Raw genomic sequence first — 18,739 nt, forward strand, 5'->3', positions numbered from 1 at the left:
TTAAATTACATTTTGAGAAATCATTGAAACCAGAAAAAGGAGGAATTAGCAAGGAAAAGCACAAGAATTACCAGAAAATTAAAAGAGAAAACAAAACACATAATCATTGCATCTTTTTGTAATATTGTGTTGCACCACATAGAAGGATTGTTTTGCTCATATTGCATCTTATTTGTAATATTATGTTACACCACAGGAGTTTTTTATGTCAACATTTTCAAGCTGTAAAGGTGAAGCTTTCAGAAGAATTGGAAAAATTGCTGGACGCTTTGGGGTACAAGTGACTGTAAATGTCATTTCCAGACTGCTCTGCGGGGCCCAAACTCACTGCTATCTTTCAGGCTGTTGCAACCAGAAGAGTAGTCACCCAAGTAGTATTGTCCTTAGAGAAATGTTATTAAGGCACTAATTTATAAAGGTATGGGGTGAAACTTTTAATGATACTGATCTGATATAAAGGAACCTGCAAATTGCAGCAGGTTTTTTATCGTCTTGGGATGTTGCTCTTACTCAACAATAATACCATGAGTCAAGCGTGACTAGGTTTGCTAATGGCCAGGTCTAGACCTTTCCTTAAAATAACGCTAGTGCTAGTAAGTTTGGGGTTTCGCCATTACACCCAACTACTGTATGTCATTAAATAATGCAATTTTTCTAGACTTATTTAAAGACCTAGTTGGGTGTAATGGGGAAAACCCAAACCTAGTGGCTTATTGTTACATATGGAGGATTGATTGGTTAAGACAGCAAAGGTCTTCATGGTTCTGCTGCTGGATTGGCTGGTATAAAACTCGGTCTGTGCCTTTATAGGCCATTTTTTGCTTTACTACCATATTAAGTATATAAAGGTTCTTATTCAAAGGACCAGTAACCTAGCTGGAATGTGACATTTTTTTTCAGTGAAGGTTAATATTGCTCTTTTGGTGTCATAATGGTTTTGCTCATATTCCATATCACTATCCAAAAAAAAAATTCAGTTCTTTCCATGGATTTACACTTTTCAACAAAGCCCAGGTCAATGGCAAAGCTTCACTGGCTGCATTTATCAATGCTAGTCTAGTGATAGACTTGGGTCCTGGTTTTCTGCTTAGTCCCAATTATGTAGGGGAGAGAGGAAGATGATGCAAGTGTTAGGTGTAGATGTTGGACCTTTGACCCTTGTGCTCACCTGTTTGTGGTTTGCAGCAGGTATCTCAGTGGCTGTTACCATAAGATAAAAGTCTGTTTGTATTTAGCAGAAACGGTCTTCCACCTGCTGAGAAAAATAAGCAAATGCAATTTCATGTACCCAAAACTCGTCTGAAATCGTTTGTGTCCATATTGGAATAATTATCTGTGGAATGAAAAAAAAAATATTTTTATCATTAGTATTCAGTGATGTGTAAAATAATTCGGTTTCTTTTTCATTTTGCAGATCATAGAAATAATAACCTTCTGTGTCTTGCTGTACTTCCTTAAAAGAAAGGGACTGAACCATATTGTGGTTTTGCTGCTGCTGGTTTCACTGCTGGGTAAGTGCATTGGCTGTGTGATACAGTGTAGGGCTTTGGGGTCATTTTTTAACTAGATTTCTTTCATTGTTTTTCAAGTTAGTGAGTAGAGAAGAGTCGGGGAGTTTTATCTGATCAGTTCTATGTAGAGCAACATCACTAGACTTTCCTCCGCTCACTAACTTCATATTCTCCTGACTTTAGATGATCAGGTGAACACCCGGTGCTGCTGTTGTTTTAAATTCTTAACTAGAAGTTTAAAGGGGATTGTTCACCTTCCGAACACTTGTTTTAGTTGACTGTTGTCCAGAAATAAAGACTTATTTCTATTGATTTCCTTTTTTTTATTTTTTACCATTTTTCCCAAAATTTAAGTCGAATGTTCCTATCTCTTTTGCTTCAGTCTGGCAACTCCAGGTGCAAATTCTGAACTGTTGCAACTTGCTCCATTAATTGATACATTTTCCAGCAGCATCTGCGTATTATAAGCAACTATTATATTAATTGTAACAGCTGCTTTTAATGAAACTCAGGGATTCTGGTCAGCAAAGACAAAGATAAGAAATTAATCAACTAAATGTATCCATTTAGAACCAATGTATCATAAAAATGTGAAAAATTAAGGTTTAAACTTTAATATTGGAAAAAAGTAACTAATGAATAATTGAAAGTTATTGAAAAAAGTGAATCTGGTGAATTATCTGCAAACAACTAAACTGAAAAAAGTATTGGAATGCGAACAACTGCTTTAAAAAAGTAAGAGCCATGAGCAATTTTACTTACATTTGTTTCAGGGGCTTACAAGTTATAATTGAGACACAATCAGATTTTATAAATCACCAAATGTTTCAAAGATTATTTTTTTCTGTACAAATAATAATTTTAAACCATCTTCTGCAGCATTTAGGAAATAGAGGTTTGCCAATTAAATGTTCTGCTTTAAAGGGCCGTGTCACTAAATCCCTTATTTTAAAGACAATATAAAAAAAATAACGTAATCACTTTACTATTTTAGCTTCAATGGCAGTGATTTCTGTTAAAGCTGTGTCGGGCATGCTGGTGCTAACCTTCAAGGGGTCAATGCAGCTGACTTATCCTATATTCTACGTCATGTTTGTGGTAATGGTGGCGTCCTGTATCTTTCAGGTCAAGTAAGTAGTACAGTCTTTTTTATAACTATTAAATGTGATGTTTTTTCTTGAAAGTTCTGCATGCGGAGTTCAATGTGGTTGCCTTTAGTTGTTACTGATTATATTGTATCATCTGTACTTCATTCTTTATACACTTAATCCTTTGTCAAGACCTGTAACGCAAAACCTGTAGGGGATTGTAAAATGATTTCTGTAAGACACCATTTGTCACTCATAACTCTACCTGTTCTCAAACACAAAGTGATAGCTAGATGCATTGACTGATGGATAACGATGGATGGTGAACCATGCCCTACTTGCTTTTATTTTGTTACAGCATACTACACAAACAGCAATAATTTGTATGTAGCGATGTCATGTTCAGAACCTTCATTTAAATTTGTATTGAAAGGGGGTGGTTCACATTTAAACCACAACAAAAAATATGGTGCATTCAATCAATATGGGCACTATTGGAATCAATACAGTTTCAAAAATAAAATATGAGTTAGGAGGGCAGACTTACAGTTCACCCCAGTCCAAGGGTGCATGTACATAGAGACCAGATTCAAGAGTGTGAGCTCCTCCAAAAAAGTTTTAGGCAAAAAGTAACATACAAACGTTTATAAGGACCTATTAGAAGATAGCCTGACGCATTTCGTGCCTGTTGGGGCACTGACTCATAGGCTGGAAAGGGTGGTTTACATTTAAGTAAACTTTAAGTATAGAACGACTATTCCTAAGCAACTTTTCATTTGGTCTATATTTTTTTTTATATAATAGTTTTTTAAATTATTTCCCGCCTTCTGACTGCTCTCGATGGGAGATAGCCAGAGCTTTCTGGGTAATGGGTTTCCAGATAACAGATTGTATATATGTATATCATTCATTATATTTAGACCTATAAAGTAATAGTTAAAGTGACAAAAATAGTTTACCCAACCAAAGGTGTGGGCTAATAGCGTCGGCACTCCGGTTGGGGGTAACAGTAGTATTTTTTAAAAAATTGTTCCCTGTCAGTGTTAGGATACTTGCCTCGAGAGGGAGCTCCCAGTTTGAGTGGAAATGTTGGCGCACACGCATGCTCTCAATGATCGAATGCTGCGACTTGCTCATTATGCGCATGCGCTTGATGTCAGAAGCTCATCACTTTGCATGACATGGCCTCTCGCACAGGGGTGCTAGTGTCCTAGCGCTGGTGGGGACAGTTTAAAAACAACTACTGTGACCCCAGAACTGTGCTGGTTCTATTAGCCTGCACCTTTGCTTGGGGAAAATATTTCGGCTAACAGGTGCCCTTTAATAACATGTCCCATTTGAGAGATACATATTTCTGGGGTATGTTACAGCCTGCTCTCATTAATGTAATTGTATAGTTACCATTTTGTTTTTTATCTCCTTAGGTTCCTGAATCAAGCCATGCAGCTATATAATGCAACTGAAGTGGTGCCAATTAACTTTGTATTTTTCACAACAAGTGCCATACTGGCAGGTATGGATCAATTTGCTTTGCCTTTATAAATGCATTCATTATGTTGTTGATTTCTGAAGCTACCTTTATTGATGTGGGATAGTTTTGCAAAAAAAGGAGAAGCTTGGGTTGGAATTGGTATCAATATTGTTGAGTTGCAGACAGAAACACTCAGAGCATTTAGGTGGCAGATGACAGGGCCGGGATATGTTCTGGTGGTAAAGGGCATTGTATCTGGCCTTACTGGTACAGGTATGGGACCCATTATCCAGAATGCTTGGGACCTGGGGTAAGAGTCCTGCGGGGGTCCATTTTTTGGAACCCGTACCCGACCCATACCCGCAACCCAGACCCACAACCCGAATTCTTACCCGCTTGGACCCGCTACCTGACCAGACCCGCAAGTACCTTATCTGCAACCCAGACCCATGTCCCGCTGACCATCAAGAATCAGGAAGTGCTGTCATTGTAATCCCGGATGTGACATCATCAGAAGTAGGCGTGATCAGAAAAAGGAGTAAAACAGGAAGTGCTGTCATTGTAAACCGGATGTGACATCATTGGAAGTAGACTTGATCAGAAAAAAGGAGTAAAAACCGCTATTGAGAAAACCCGCAGAACTGCTGAACCGCGTCTATACCCGCACCCGGAGCTTCTACCTGCAACCCGAAGGGTACCGCAGGTTTTTGCGGGTACCCGACCCACTGCCGGACTCTACCTGGGGTTTTCCGGATAAGGGATCTTTCCGTTATTTAGATCTCTGTGCCTAATATCTACCAAAAATCATTTAAACATTAAATATTCCCAATAGGCTTGTTTTGCCTTCAATAAGGATTAATAATATCTTAGTTGGGATCAAGTACAAGGTACTGTTTTATTATTACAGAGAAAAAGGGAATCACTTTTAAAAATATTAATTATTAGATTATAATGGAGTTTATGGGATATATTTATCAAAAAGTTAAGTTAGAGATCACCACAGTCCTCTAGAGTGAAATGCCGCCACTCTCCATTCATTTCTAACGGATTTTTAAAGGCGTATGTTTTAAAGGGTGACAGTTCCCCGTTTGATAAAATACACCTTTAAAAATCCTATAAAAATGAATGGAGAGAGGCGGTATTTCACACTAGCAGACTGTGGCGATCTCTAATTTCACTCTTTGATAAATATATAGGTTTCCGGGTAACGGATCCCATACCTGTACTACCCAAAATTTTGGTTTATAGAGAATTGGTTTAGTCTTATGCAGGCCGTTTGAGATACTGCTATATATTGACACAATACAATAGGACTTCAGATGGATGCTACTAAAAGGGTAATTGGGGTACGCTTCCTTGGATCTATTCCAGGAAAGGAAGACTCTGTCTCTGCTTCCAACATGAAGACCAGAGATATTGCACAGCAGGGGTTGGAGTTTCAAGTCATTGTCATTGCCCTTCAGGTTGGAACTTTATTAATATAAACTTTGACCTTAATTGTCCTTTTATGTCCTGAGACCCCCTTCCATTGTTCCCACCCACCCTACTACACTATGGGGAATCTTTGGTGTACATAGACATTGAGTTTATATTGACTGGACAGAAAGTAAGCATGGCATGGTGAATATAAGCTTGACCAAGTACTTACTCAGGATTGCTTCAGGGATGTGTAGGGTATCTCACGCTAGCAGCCCCTGGTTAGGGTGACCATTGTTGATAATATTGCTTGCAGAGAGATCCAAATAAGCTTTTTCCTGGAGGGAAAAGCAAATAAAGTCCGTCATGTCTGTGTCATCTCACATGTAGCATCCTTCTTTACATATGCATTCGCAGTCATGTCTCCTGCCATGTACAAACAAAACGTTAGGGTGCAATATTCCTATTGTATTAGTTAAATAAAAACAAAATGCATCGCCTACTGTTACTTAGAATTTTACAGTCTAGAAAAAGCTAAAGTTGAACATTAATTTTGAGTAAACTTTGGCTTCGGTTAAAGGACCTTCCTGCCGAGTATTTTCCATGCTATAGTCTTCAGTTTAGATTGTGTTACAATTGTTTGCAACCAAACTCGTTTTAGTTCATTTCTACCTGTAACAGCTAGAGTTCCATCACAACAGTTGAGGCCACCTGTGTTTAAAAACGTAACACATAAGGAAAAAACATGGTCATTATTCCAATGCTTTTTTTCATTTGTTCCAGGAGTAATATTTTACCAGGAATTTTATGGTGCTTCCGTGTTCAATATTTTGATGTTTATCTTTGGGTGAGTCTAATTATCTAGTCTATCTTACGATAAAATGTTCTTGCAGCCCCATCCCCCCTGTTCCCTCATTTGACCACATGTTCTCTACAATATCTCTTACCAAATATCACATGACCACACACTTTCAGTAGAAATGGCAACATCAATTAGCTGATTGGTTATCCATTACCCTAGTTGCTGAGACTGAGCGTAGAAATATATTTTATAACCTGTGAGCTCTGTACATGAAACGTATGCGTTGGAATCTGTGATGTGTGGATGTGCCTAACATTTCTAAATTAAAAAATCAAAGATTATAAAAACATATTTTTAGTGAGCCTGGTGGATATCCGTATTTTTCACTTGAGAAATAGATAGTTGTGCAATGAATATGAAGCTGAAAGATACACCTACAATAAAAGAAAATAAAAAACATGACAAATTGTTTTCAGGTGTAAATAAAACCTGTTTTGTCTCAAACCACTACAAAGTGAAAGCAATAATAAATAACAATAAACATATTGTGATTTCTACAGGTTCTGCAGACTGAATATATATATTTTTACTCGCATACCCATAACTGAGGCCTCTGGCAAGTTGTCTGTAATATAAGCATAAATCTGAAATCCTTTCTTTGCCTTATGTATTTAGAGATGGACAATGTGCTGCCATTTATCAGCTTCATCATCTTCAAACAGTCACCTTTATTTTTGCAGGTGTTTTTTGTCCTTCTTCGGGGTGGTCCTGATATCCAAAAACCAAGAAAAGCGTGAACCCCCAGAGCCCTTCATTAACATTGGTGAAATCCCTGGTAGGTATCACACCGAGGGTAGTCACTTGGGGTCATTCGGCTGCATTTTTCTGGAAAGCCTATCTGTGGCCAAATCTGGAAAATGAATGCAAAGTATGAAAGAATGCCCCTAGCCATGGTTATCAGCTGGTAGAACTCCAGCCAGTCAGTAGTCCTGCTCATGTTCCATACTCACCATTGACGCTCATTCAAATAAAATTGAGGGCAATCTTGGACAACTCTTATAGATAATTCCATGTGTGGTGGTACCCCAACTGTACAGTTAGACCTCAGATATAAGAGCAGCAACGATCATTTCAACTAGGGATCTGCAATAAATATTTATAAATTACATTATAATATATTACGACATGGTAAATGGCACATCACTTGGTATATTAAGTGTCCCAAGCAGTGCTGGATTTATATATATAGGGTGCCACTAGACTGGAACCACTCATCGACCCTCTTCCCACCTGCCCCCTTCATGTGCACACACCTATGCCAAAGTCTCATCTCGTGGGGTCCGGAACATGGTGATTAGTGCATGGGAGATTTAAGGAGTTAGCAAATCTCCTACATGTCCCCAGTGCTTCCAAACCCATTGGGATACAACTGGATGGCAAACCACCCCTAAAATTCTGCCACCCAAGGGCCGGGACTTTGTGACCTGGTCCCAGGTACTTTATTTCTCTTATCTCTTTCGTTTTTCTGTTCTCCTCACTTACATTTCTATTCTTCATTTCCATAAAAATCTCTTTTTCTCTGTTCTCTTGTGTTTGACCCATGTCCTTGCCCAGGTGCTATAATACACCTCTCTCTTTAGGAGACATTAGTAAGCTAGCTTGTTATATATAAGTGCATATAATCTAGGGCAGTGCATCTGAACTGTCAGTGTTACTATCTTATTGTTCATAAGACCACATTATAACTACTAAATGATGATGTGTTGTAGAGAAATACTTTGGAGGCTATTAAATCAATTGGAGGCCTGAATGCAATGTTCCCTGTAAGTTTTGAACTTGGGCAACAGCTGCTAAAGTCATGGCTACCCTAGAATGGCAAATCTGTATATGCTCAAGAAAAGTTGCACTCACTGGGGAATACCACTGGTACATCCAGTAATATTTAGTGAAGGACTGTATGGTCCTTTGGCAATGTATAAAGGTGTCTAGGGATTAAAGAAAATGGTAATTTGGTATTGGTAAGTAGAATGAAGTTAAATAATATTTTCTCTTTCTCTCTCTGCAGGGAAGGAAACGGTCAATGCGATCCAGCCAGAATTAAGCTGCATGTCATATGGGACCATGTCGAATTAGTTACTCATCAGCAGCCAAAGCCAAGATGAAAGAAAATGAAATTGGGTCATGGAGGGGATAGAATTTATTTATCGCCTCTGATTTTTCAGCTCTGTTTCGTGCCTGCATTCAAACACTTTATGTTCCGTTCTTTTTTTCATGTGTGAGACCGAAAAAATAATGTTATGTTTTCCTAAGGGCCTTTGTTGTCATTCTGGCTTGATCTATGAATGTAGTCATCCTATGTGGCTGAACTGCCCCTTTGATCAATGACAAATCCTAAGCCGTTCCAACTGGCTATTTATATTAATGTATATTTATTTTTGGTAAAATGTTTTTTAATGAAGAAATATTGTATGCATCTAGTCCTAAAAGGAATCCTTTTTGGAGTTGCATTCTATGTTCTTGCCCTGGAAACTGTAATACTGGGTAGCAAATGGCCCTTAATGGTGAGGCATTATTTTCAGGATTTACAGTTATAGTTCCACAAACAGCTTTGGTGCAGGAACTGGATAGTCACTCACTATTAGGAATTTGTGAGGCCCAGCAGGTAGACCGTGTTGAATTGGATTCTTTCAGGCCACATATAGATAATTCACCAGTGTTCTTCCAAAAGAATATGCATACATGTGTTCAGTAGCTGATAAAAGCCACTTATATATAAATACACATTAGCTAAAGATTTTGGAACCTTCACTGATTCCGCGACCCAGTGCTCTAATTAATTAATATATTATAGGGTCTTATTCAGATATTAGTTGGGTGAACCAGAAAAATTTCTTGGTGATGGATGCAGGCTACAGCCAACAGGTCTGTATCAAAACACGAGAGCAGATAGCTGGCCCAAGGGCTAAATGATTGGATGAGCCTGATTTGGCCAGTTCAGTTTATTTCTATTGGTCGATAGTGGGGTTTTTATTGGAAAAACAGAGATAAATGGGAGGAAAGTTCATCCTCGACTATGCTACTTTAAAAACAACCCCCAAAGCAAATATGTAGACAGGTTGTTATAATTTTGACCTGTCTCCCCTATAATTAATTTTCTAATTTCATTATTGGTTTTGTGCTCCAAAGTTAACTTTTGTGCGCACTTTTTAAAATTTAGTGGTTAGGACAAAAAAAGTACGAAACTATTTGTTTTCACGCACAAATTCTTTGTCCACACCACAATTTGTTGTGTGCACTGTCCTCAAAATCTGTGTGTATGCGCAGAGCTTAGAGAGAACATTGGTTTTGACCTCTGGGCATTAAAGGGACAATAAAAAGTGTATATTGTAACATTTCCTAGGAAGATAATGTCATAACCCAATACAACTAACAGGTATATCAGATAACAAAATACCCAGTATAATCCCTTGTTCAATTTGAGTATAAGGGGGAGATTAGTCGCCCAACGCTTCATTTTCTGAAGTTGCCTTGTCAGGCCGAGTGCCATCCTGCCGGAGATTTACATTGTAGCTGGTGGGAAGGCATTTAGGGGAGATTAGTCGCCCGAAGAAGAGGGGATTTGTCGCTGGGTGACTAATCTACCCCTGTAGCCTCATCTGCCACCACCCTGATGAATAAGGCTTGTGCTGAACATACATTTTGCCTACTGTTTTCTATAAACAGGGAAACTGAAGCTACTCCATGTTGCTAGGTAGATACTTAAAGAGCATGTAAAGTCTAAAATAGAATAAGGCTAGAAATTCTGTATTTTGTATACTAAATATAAACATGAACTTACTGCACCACAAACCTAATCAAACAAATATTTTTTGCTTTCAAAGTTGGCTACAGGGGGTCACCATCTTGTAACTTTGTTAAACATCTTTGCAAGACTAAGACTGTGCACATGCTCAGTGTGGTCTGGGCTGCTTAGGGATCGTCATAAACAAAGCTGCTTGAGTTCTGCATGGATGGGAAGTAAGGCGGGGGCTCCCCCTGCTGTTCATAATTTTTATTGTTTCCCTGCAGAGCAGTTAGGGAACATCTGACAATTCCTATCCACAGCAGTAAATGAAGGGAGAATTTCACTGCATACAGTCAGGTTTCTTATAAAAAACGGTACACATTTTTTAATTAAAGTATATTGGAGATAGGTTTATTTTTCATTCAAGAAAGTAAAAATGGAATTTTATTTTTTTGCCTTTACATGCCCTTTAAATTAGCAGTGCATGGAAAATCCTCTGCACAATGGAATCTTGCTAACAAAACTGACAACAAAGGGAGAAGGGTGAGGTTTGTATACTGGTAATCTCATTATCTACCTCACAGGGACCAAACATGGAGTAGCTTGTATTTCCTTGTTTAGCTAAAATTATATAAAAAAATAGATTATTCATGATTAAAACACAAGCCATGTTTTGGCAAATCATAAATACTTCTGTCGGCACCAGTTTTTCTGTTCTGGCACGTGGGGGGGTTAATTTAGGGAAATATGTCAGCTGCTGGCAGAGCAGGAGGGAAGAAAATGTTAAACACTTTGCTCACAACTCATCTGCATTGAGTAACGTGCAAGATCTTGGAGAGGTTTTTTTTTTTTTTTTTTTACATTTTCGAAGATTGTGCTAATTTTTACAGAAAAGGAAAAAAAATGTTGTTTAAAATATTTTTTAAACAGTCAACTGTAATATAGAGCCAGGAACCAGTGTACCTGCTGTGCTGTGATCTGTTTACATTTGTTGTTTATGCCTGAACATTAAAATAATGCAGTTATGCAGAGAATGTGGTATATAAAATATTTAGCCATTTTGGGCTCTACAGAGAACATATAGGAGGTCAGAAAGTTATTTGGACATAGTCTTCCTCACGTTTGCACTCCTCGCTGTATAATAATGAGCTTTATGCAGTTGGACTGGATACCGGGTTTAAACCCGATGGGCCCCTTCCAGTCAAGTCCCCCTCACTGTGGATGCTACCGACGCTCCCCCGCCCATTTAGAGCCACCCATCCACAGCAGTACAAAGGAGCACAAAGGAGGCATTAGACGTGTGTCACTGCGGGGGAGATGAACACCAGAGATGGGGCCCCGATATCACGAGGTGGGCCCAGAAGACTCCAGTCTGGCACTGCCCGAGGCAGTTAGTCTCTTAGCCCAGGAAGGAAGAAAAGTAAAAATAATTTCTTCTCCTCCCATACTGATTCGAGTTTGAGGAAGAAAATGTAAAAATAAGTCATGCTTTGTTTGCACTGTTAAATAAAAACACCAAAAATGTACTTTATTTATTTAGTAATTTCTGCACTTCAAAATAACACATTCAGTATGAAGATGGTTTTATTTGCAGGCTGGAATATGGTAGAATTGATAAGTCCCTTCGAATAGGTCCTTATACCACACTGATAATATAAAGCATTTAAACACTGAATGGCACAGGGGAAGCAATGGGTTAAATGGCACAGGGGAAGCAATGGGTTATGGAGAATAAAATTGCATATTGTGGGATAGGAGATTTAAGACATATAACAAACTAGTAAATTGCCACCCCAGTATAGAGGAAATCCAATAATAATGAGCATGGTACAGGCAATTGTGGAAGACGATTAATGTGGGATTAATTACATAGGGTTAAAATATTTTCACTCTTTTGGTTTCGGGGTCCCCTATAGACAAGGTTTTGTTTAATTAACCTTCTAAGCCTAATTTCCAGAGCTCAGCTTTTGACTGTGGGTGTTAAACAATTGTATGAAATATACCAAGTATTTGTGGAGTACTGAATCACACATTGGCTAAAAAGGCAAATACATTGGGTATTAAGCATATAGTTTAAGGTCTTTTCACTCTTTGCTTTTTGGTTTGGGTCCCCTTTAGGTAAAGCTTGGCTCATGGCTGCCATCAGAAATCATAGGGTACCATATTTCCTAGTTTACAGGACCCTCCTCCTAAAAGGGCCCCATTTAATAGTCCACCGCCCAATTGGGCCCCCTGCCACTGACCACTAAATGGAATAAACCTTAGTTGGGTGAATTCACCAAAATGCATGGGGGTCCGGATGCACATGCCCCTGACCTTCATCTTAAAGGAGAAGGAAAGGCTAAAATGAAGTAAGATTTATCAGAAAGGTCTATATAAATACAACAGTAAACCCTCATGCTGATGTGAGTTCTCTGTCAAAAGAAACACCACATTTATTTCCTTCTATTGTGTACTCATGGGCTTCTGTATCAGACTTCCTGTTTTCAGTTTAAACCTCCAGGGCTAGGGCTTGAGCATGCTCAGTTTGCTCCTCTATCCCTCCCTTTCCCCCCCCCATCCTCCCCTCCCTGCTGTAATCTGAGCCCAGAGCTATAAGTGAGCAGGGAGAGACTCAAGCAGGAAGTGATGTCACACCAAGCTGATATGGCAGTTGCTATCCTAAACAAACAGAAGAGCTTCTAGAGCTGTTTACTCGGGTATAGTAAAGCATTCTGCAGAATAAATATTATCTTATAGCTTGCACTATTGTGGCTACTCTATTGGCAATAAACTGCTTTGGTAGCTTTCCTTCTCCTTTAAGGGAGGTTTCCAGGAGATTCTTACTTCATAGTTACCAGGCTGGCAAAGAGCTGGACCATCAAAGTGAAGTGGTGCTGGGAAAAATACATTTATTTTAGTGAAAAAGCATTACAACAAGAAAAAAAACCCAATAGGCTGGTTTTGCTTCCAATAAGGATTAATTATATCTTAGTTGGGATCAAGTACAAGGTCCTGTTTTATTGTCACAGAGAAAAAGGAAATAATTTTTTTTTTTAAATTTAGATTATTTGGATAAAAATGGAGTCTATGGGAGACGGCCTTTCTGTAATTTAGAGCTTTTTTTTATGGGATAACCCATACCGTATTAAGATGTCGTTTGAAACAGTAAATGGGGAAGAAAATATAAGAAAGGTTAGATCGAGAGAGAGTGTACATCAGTCAAAGTGGGGAAAGTTGCTCATTTTGAAAGGTGGCTACAGAAATGAGGTTATTTGTGAAAAGTAAAAGATTGCAACAATAGGTACAGAAGTTGGTAAAGGACTGCATTCAAACCTAGTGGTATTGGGCACTAAACCTCCATAGTCAAGGCCTACAAGGGAAGAAGTGTTTTTGAATGGAAGCTAGAAATTTACAGACTGTTAAGATAACATTTATTTTACATGTGCACAATTTTTTACAAGTCCAACAAGTACAAGTCGCCACAAGAGAAAACGCCCGTTGACTTTAATGCATTTGGAGCGAGAAAATATATTGCACTTGTAAAAAACTGTTGTGCGTAAAAGAAATGTGATGCCTGTTGACTTCAATTCATTTTTTTGTTTGCAGATTTGCAGAAACAAATGCAGATGAAATGCATTTGCGAATTTTTCACTGTTTTCAGTTTTTTTTCGGCGTTTTGTGAATTTTTCTGTGAAACAGGACAGATTCGCTCTTCACTAAACTAATAAGCTTGGACCTTTGTGAGTCACTGTCCCACTGCACTAGGGTCATTCACATGCATTGCTCTTTAAGCCAAACCCAAGATGCTGGCACGGGGAGTACAACTGGGGTAAAAGTGTTGTTTCCAGAAACAGATTTCTACTGTCTCCATTTACAAAATCCTTCTATAAATACTGATATAAATCACAGCCTTTTTATAAAAGCAAATAAGGTATGAATGTATTACTATTACACGCATTAACAAATTACATGTTTACATAAAGATTGCCCCAATTACAATGTGCAAAACAGAATCCAATGACGTATGAGTATAATCACAGCTCTTGATAAAAAAACACCATCTGTTTCTTGTTTATGGTCTTATTGTACCCCCAGACATTGCCCATTTAACAGAGCTTTCCATTGTATTGTATCCTGTACCAAGGAATTCTGTGCAAATGGTTTATTGCCTTGGTACAGTTCTTTAGAGAAAGCCTATACCAATCCACTAATATGACCCAAGAGCTGTTAGTTTTCAGTTGCAAAGAAGTTTTAGTCTCCACTGGGACATTAGAGAAATGAGAACGTGTGGGCTTTATAGGAATTAATGATTGAGGATGATTTGTTAGGTTCACTGGATGATAGATCAAATATTCATGAGATGTCTAATACCATCCTGCTGCTGGAATCTGTGCCATATCAGTATGCACATACTAATGGGGATACTACGTTTATTTTTTCCTCAATCAGGTCCATTCTGAAAAAGGTTCAGTAGAAATAGAAGAGCCTGAGCAAGACAGACTTTTCTGGAACCATTATTTATACGTCCAGCCTATGCCCCTTGTTATGCTACAGTTCCGGGTATCCCTGCTAGTGTTGACTACTTGGAAAGTTGTTTAATTTATATTTTAATATTTATGGCAGCAGATTGTCTCTTGGTCAAAAGAAGTCCATGGGGCAGATTTACTAAAGGGGAATTTTCTCCTCGGAAGGCCTACTTTATCAGATGTTACTTTGCAGTGATTACGCATGTTCATAAAAATGTGAATTTCCACGAGAGCTGATTATATCTACAAGGCAAGAGAGCATAGAAACCACCACTAGTCTTCATGGCATCAGAAATGCAACATGTATCTATTTCCGCAGTGATAGGAATCCTTTCTTTCCAGTTCTCTGTCTCTGAAGACGAGTAGAAGTCCAGTTTATTTCTTTAAATTTTTGCATTCTGGCACTAAAAACGAAACTGGTATTTAAGGTGAGGTCTACCCACTGGTTTATTAAGGGGCAAAACTATCTTGGTTTCTTGCATGTCTACCTCTAGTTACAAATGACAAGATTTCAGTAGCTTTTGTAACTGCTACCTGACACTGAACTGAGTTGTTTAGTCTCTTGTCGCCTAATATTCCAAGGTTCTTTTACAAAGTTGGCTTAGGAGACAATTATGTAACTGATTTGGATTAAAATTGATTTTGATTGGATTTGAACCTACACGTTAGATAATAACAGCAAAGATCTGTTTGGTCCCTATGGGCAACATCGCACATTTATATCAATGATAACTGATAAACGGGCCCCTATATTTCTAAATTGCTTTTCTTAATTCATAATGTTTAACCTTACATGTAACTTTATAGCATGGAATATGATATTTACATGCACATATTTTCGCTGGAAGTTCGCAAATTTTTCAGCGAAGCGAAACGCCATAAATTCGCCCATCACTACTAGCGTTACCTCTTAGCCCTTTAGTGAATTTACCTCTATAAGAGGAACAAGCAAATCCAAGGAAACAGTAGCACACTGATCCAAAGGTGATTTATTGGCTCTTAGTAGACAAAGTAAGGCAACATTTTGGATCACACTGGGCCCTTTATCAAGCCTAAAATTTCACACTGTGTGGGGTGGAGTAATGACAGGAAGTGAAAAAATGGTGAGAGATGTAAAGGGAAGTTATAACACACCTTTGATATATACATTAGAGAAAACAAAATAGCAAGTATAAAAATAAGTGATTCTTATATAGGAGTCCTTGTATGTCATCCATAATATGATCAAAATCCATAAGTGTGCACAAAGTCCAAAAAATGTGCATGTGCATGAAAATTCTGTGAATTTTTGGTAGTGCCATTATGTCATTTGTGACAATTCAAGTGACCTCAGAGTACATCCTACGGGATTAAAATTATTATTAAACATAGATTATTCTGAGACGCATAAACCGTACCTGTACTGCATACTATTCTCATTTTCTCATTGCTTATTCAGTAACCTTAAAAAAGGAAGGAGGAAGGAAAAATGATTAAAGGGATACTGTCATGGGGAAAAAACATTTTTTCAAAATGAATCAGTTAATAGAGCTGCTCCAGCAGAATTCTGCACTGAAATCCATTTCTCAAAAGAGCAAACAGATTTTTTTTATATTCAATTTTGAAATCTGACATGGGGCTAGACATATTGTCAATTTCCCAGCTGCCCCAAGTCATGTGACTTGTGCTCTGATAAACTTCAATCACTCTTTACTGCTGTACTGCAAGTTGGAGTGATATCACCCTCCTCCCTTTTCCCCCCCTTTTCCCCCCCAGCAGCCAAACAAAAGAACAATGGGAAGGTAACCAGATAGCAGCTCCCTAACACAAGATAACAGCTGCCTGGTAGATCTAAGAACAACACTCAATAGTAAAAACCCATGTCTCACTGAGACACATTCAGTTACATTGAGAAGGAAAAACAGCAGCCTGCCAGAAAGCATTTCTCTCCTAAAGTGCAGGCACAAGTCACATGACCAGGGGCAGCTGGGAAATTGACAAAATGTCTAGCCCCATGTCAGATTTCAAAATTGAATATAAAAAAATCTGTTTGCTCTTTTGAGAAATGGATTTCAGTGCAGACGTCTGCTGGAGTAGCACTATTAACTGGTGCATTTTGAAAAAAACATGTTTTCCGATGACAGGATCCCTTTAAGTAAACATATATGGATATCAATCTTACCCCCAAAACATATCAGTGTAGGTAATTAGTCTACATTAGTCTATAAGAGGAACACAAATGCCAATATTACTACTTAAAAATCTGATTTATCTTTAAAGATGAATGCTTTGCTTTCCAGATCAGATTGAAAATATGATGACCTATTCTTAAAGAGGTAATTCACCTTTAAAGGAGAACTAAGCCTCCTAAATAAAAAGCCCTATCCACTACCTTCCATTGTCCCACCTCCCTGCTTCCTGCCCACATAATGTATTCCTTGAAAAAAAGCATGCCTGACACTGATCTATCCATATAGAGTGCCGCAGCGGAGCTCATGGGCACCATCTTCTTTATCTTTGGTACCCTTGGATCCTCTTCTTTCCCTTCAGCAATTTATTGACGCACATCAAAATTATTTTGATGCCCATTGACTTCAATGCACTTCGCAACTTTTTTGCAAATTTTGCTGTAAATGCGCAACTTTTTCGGTGATGCGAAACTGACAAATTCGCCAATCACTATAATTGATAAATTGATTGAATACTGGTTGGTTACAGCTGAATTGTTATATAGCTGTATAACAGAGCATGTTAGCCACAGTAGGGCAAGATCCTAATTGAATCCCATTATTAGTCCATGGACTTTCCATCTAAAGACCGTGGCCTGGAAACTCAAACCAACTCACTAATGACATATGACGTAATGCTGGCAGGCTTTAATTTATCCAGAACAGTGACTGCCCAGTCTTGGATATGCTCCAGACAATACTGTTACCTGACGCATTTCATGTCTAGTGTTGGCACTTCTTCAACGATTTAATAATATCAATACCATCAAACATTTCAATAACACATTAATTACCCAAAACCCTATGTAACACAAATTAACTAATATTAACAACTGCTCTCTAATTAATGAATGCACGTTACATACTGTAATATAAAGGTCCCTGGAAGGCGAAACCGACCCCCAGAAATTTTATAAAAAATACAGTGTATAATTAATTTAAACTTGCAAAATGTATATTACACATTTAAGAAAAAGAATAAATTGATTACTTCGTTGAGTTGTTGTACCATGATGCCATGACATTTTAATACAGGTATGGGATCTGTAATCCAGAATGCTTGGCACCTGGGCTTTTGCAGATAAGGGTCTTTTGGATCTTCATCCTTTGTCTACTAAAAAATAATTTAAACATTAATTAAACCCAGTAGGCTTTTTTTTTTTGGATTCAGATTCTGTTCGGTCAGACACTTGGATTTGGGCATCAAAATAATTTTGATGTGTGTCAATTTTGACGCCCACGACAATTTTTATACGCGCGAATATTTTGTCCTAATGCATTAAAGGGCATGTAAAGTCTAAAATAGAATATGGCTAGAAATGCTGTATTTTGTATACTAAATATAAACATGAACTTACTGCACCACAAGCCTAATCAAACAAATAATTTATGCTTTCAAAGTTGGCTACAGGGGGTCAAAATCTTGTAACTTTGTTTAACATCTTTGCAAGACCAAGACTGTGCACATGCTCAGTGTGGTCTGAGCTGCTTGAGACGGGGGCTCCCCCTGCTGTTCATAAGTATGATTGTTTCCCTGCTCAGCAGTTAGGGACTATCTGACAATTCCTATCCACTGCAGTAAATGAAGGGAGAATTTCACTGCATACAGTCAGGTTTCTTATAAAAACTGTACACATTTTTTAATTAAAGTATATTGGAGATAGGTTTCTTTTTCATTAAAGAAAGTAAAAATGGGATTTTATTTGCCTTTACATGTCCTTTAAAGTCAATGGGCATCCGAATAATTTTGACACGTGACAATTTTTATGTGCGTGTCATTTTTTGAAGCGGCAGATTTTTTGATGCGCCTGCCGAATTTATTCATCAGCAATCAAGTATAGTCTCAGCAAGAACCCTCTTGGCACAATGGTTTCCATTACTGTGTTGCAGCCCAGGGGTTGATTCCATATAAAATAAAGTTTGTCCTTTGCGCCTGTGTAGGATTTTAGCAG

General features: G+C 38.1%; 1 protein-coding gene across 1 annotated transcript in view; it reads left to right on the plus strand.

Annotated features, from left to right (window-relative positions):
* nipal2.L (NIPA-like domain containing 2 L homeolog) overlaps positions 1-8,750 on the plus strand; it is a 49,483-nt gene extending 40,733 nt beyond the window's left edge. The window contains 6 exon segments of the mRNA NM_001096248.1: positions 1,415-1,511; positions 2,506-2,641; positions 4,024-4,112; positions 6,270-6,333; positions 7,029-7,123; positions 8,354-8,750. Of these exon segments, the coding sequence (NP_001089717.1) occupies positions 1,415-1,511; positions 2,506-2,641; positions 4,024-4,112; positions 6,270-6,333; positions 7,029-7,123; positions 8,354-8,421 (549 nt within the window). The 3' untranslated portion in view covers positions 8,422-8,750.
* The last annotated feature ends 9,989 nt before the right edge of the window (positions 8,751-18,739 follow it).

The sequence above is a fragment of the Xenopus laevis genome, chromosome 6L (genome assembly GCF_017654675.1).
Source record: "Xenopus laevis strain J_2021 chromosome 6L, Xenopus_laevis_v10.1, whole genome shotgun sequence".
NCBI classification, from domain to species: domain Eukaryota; kingdom Metazoa; phylum Chordata; class Amphibia; order Anura; family Pipidae; genus Xenopus; species Xenopus laevis.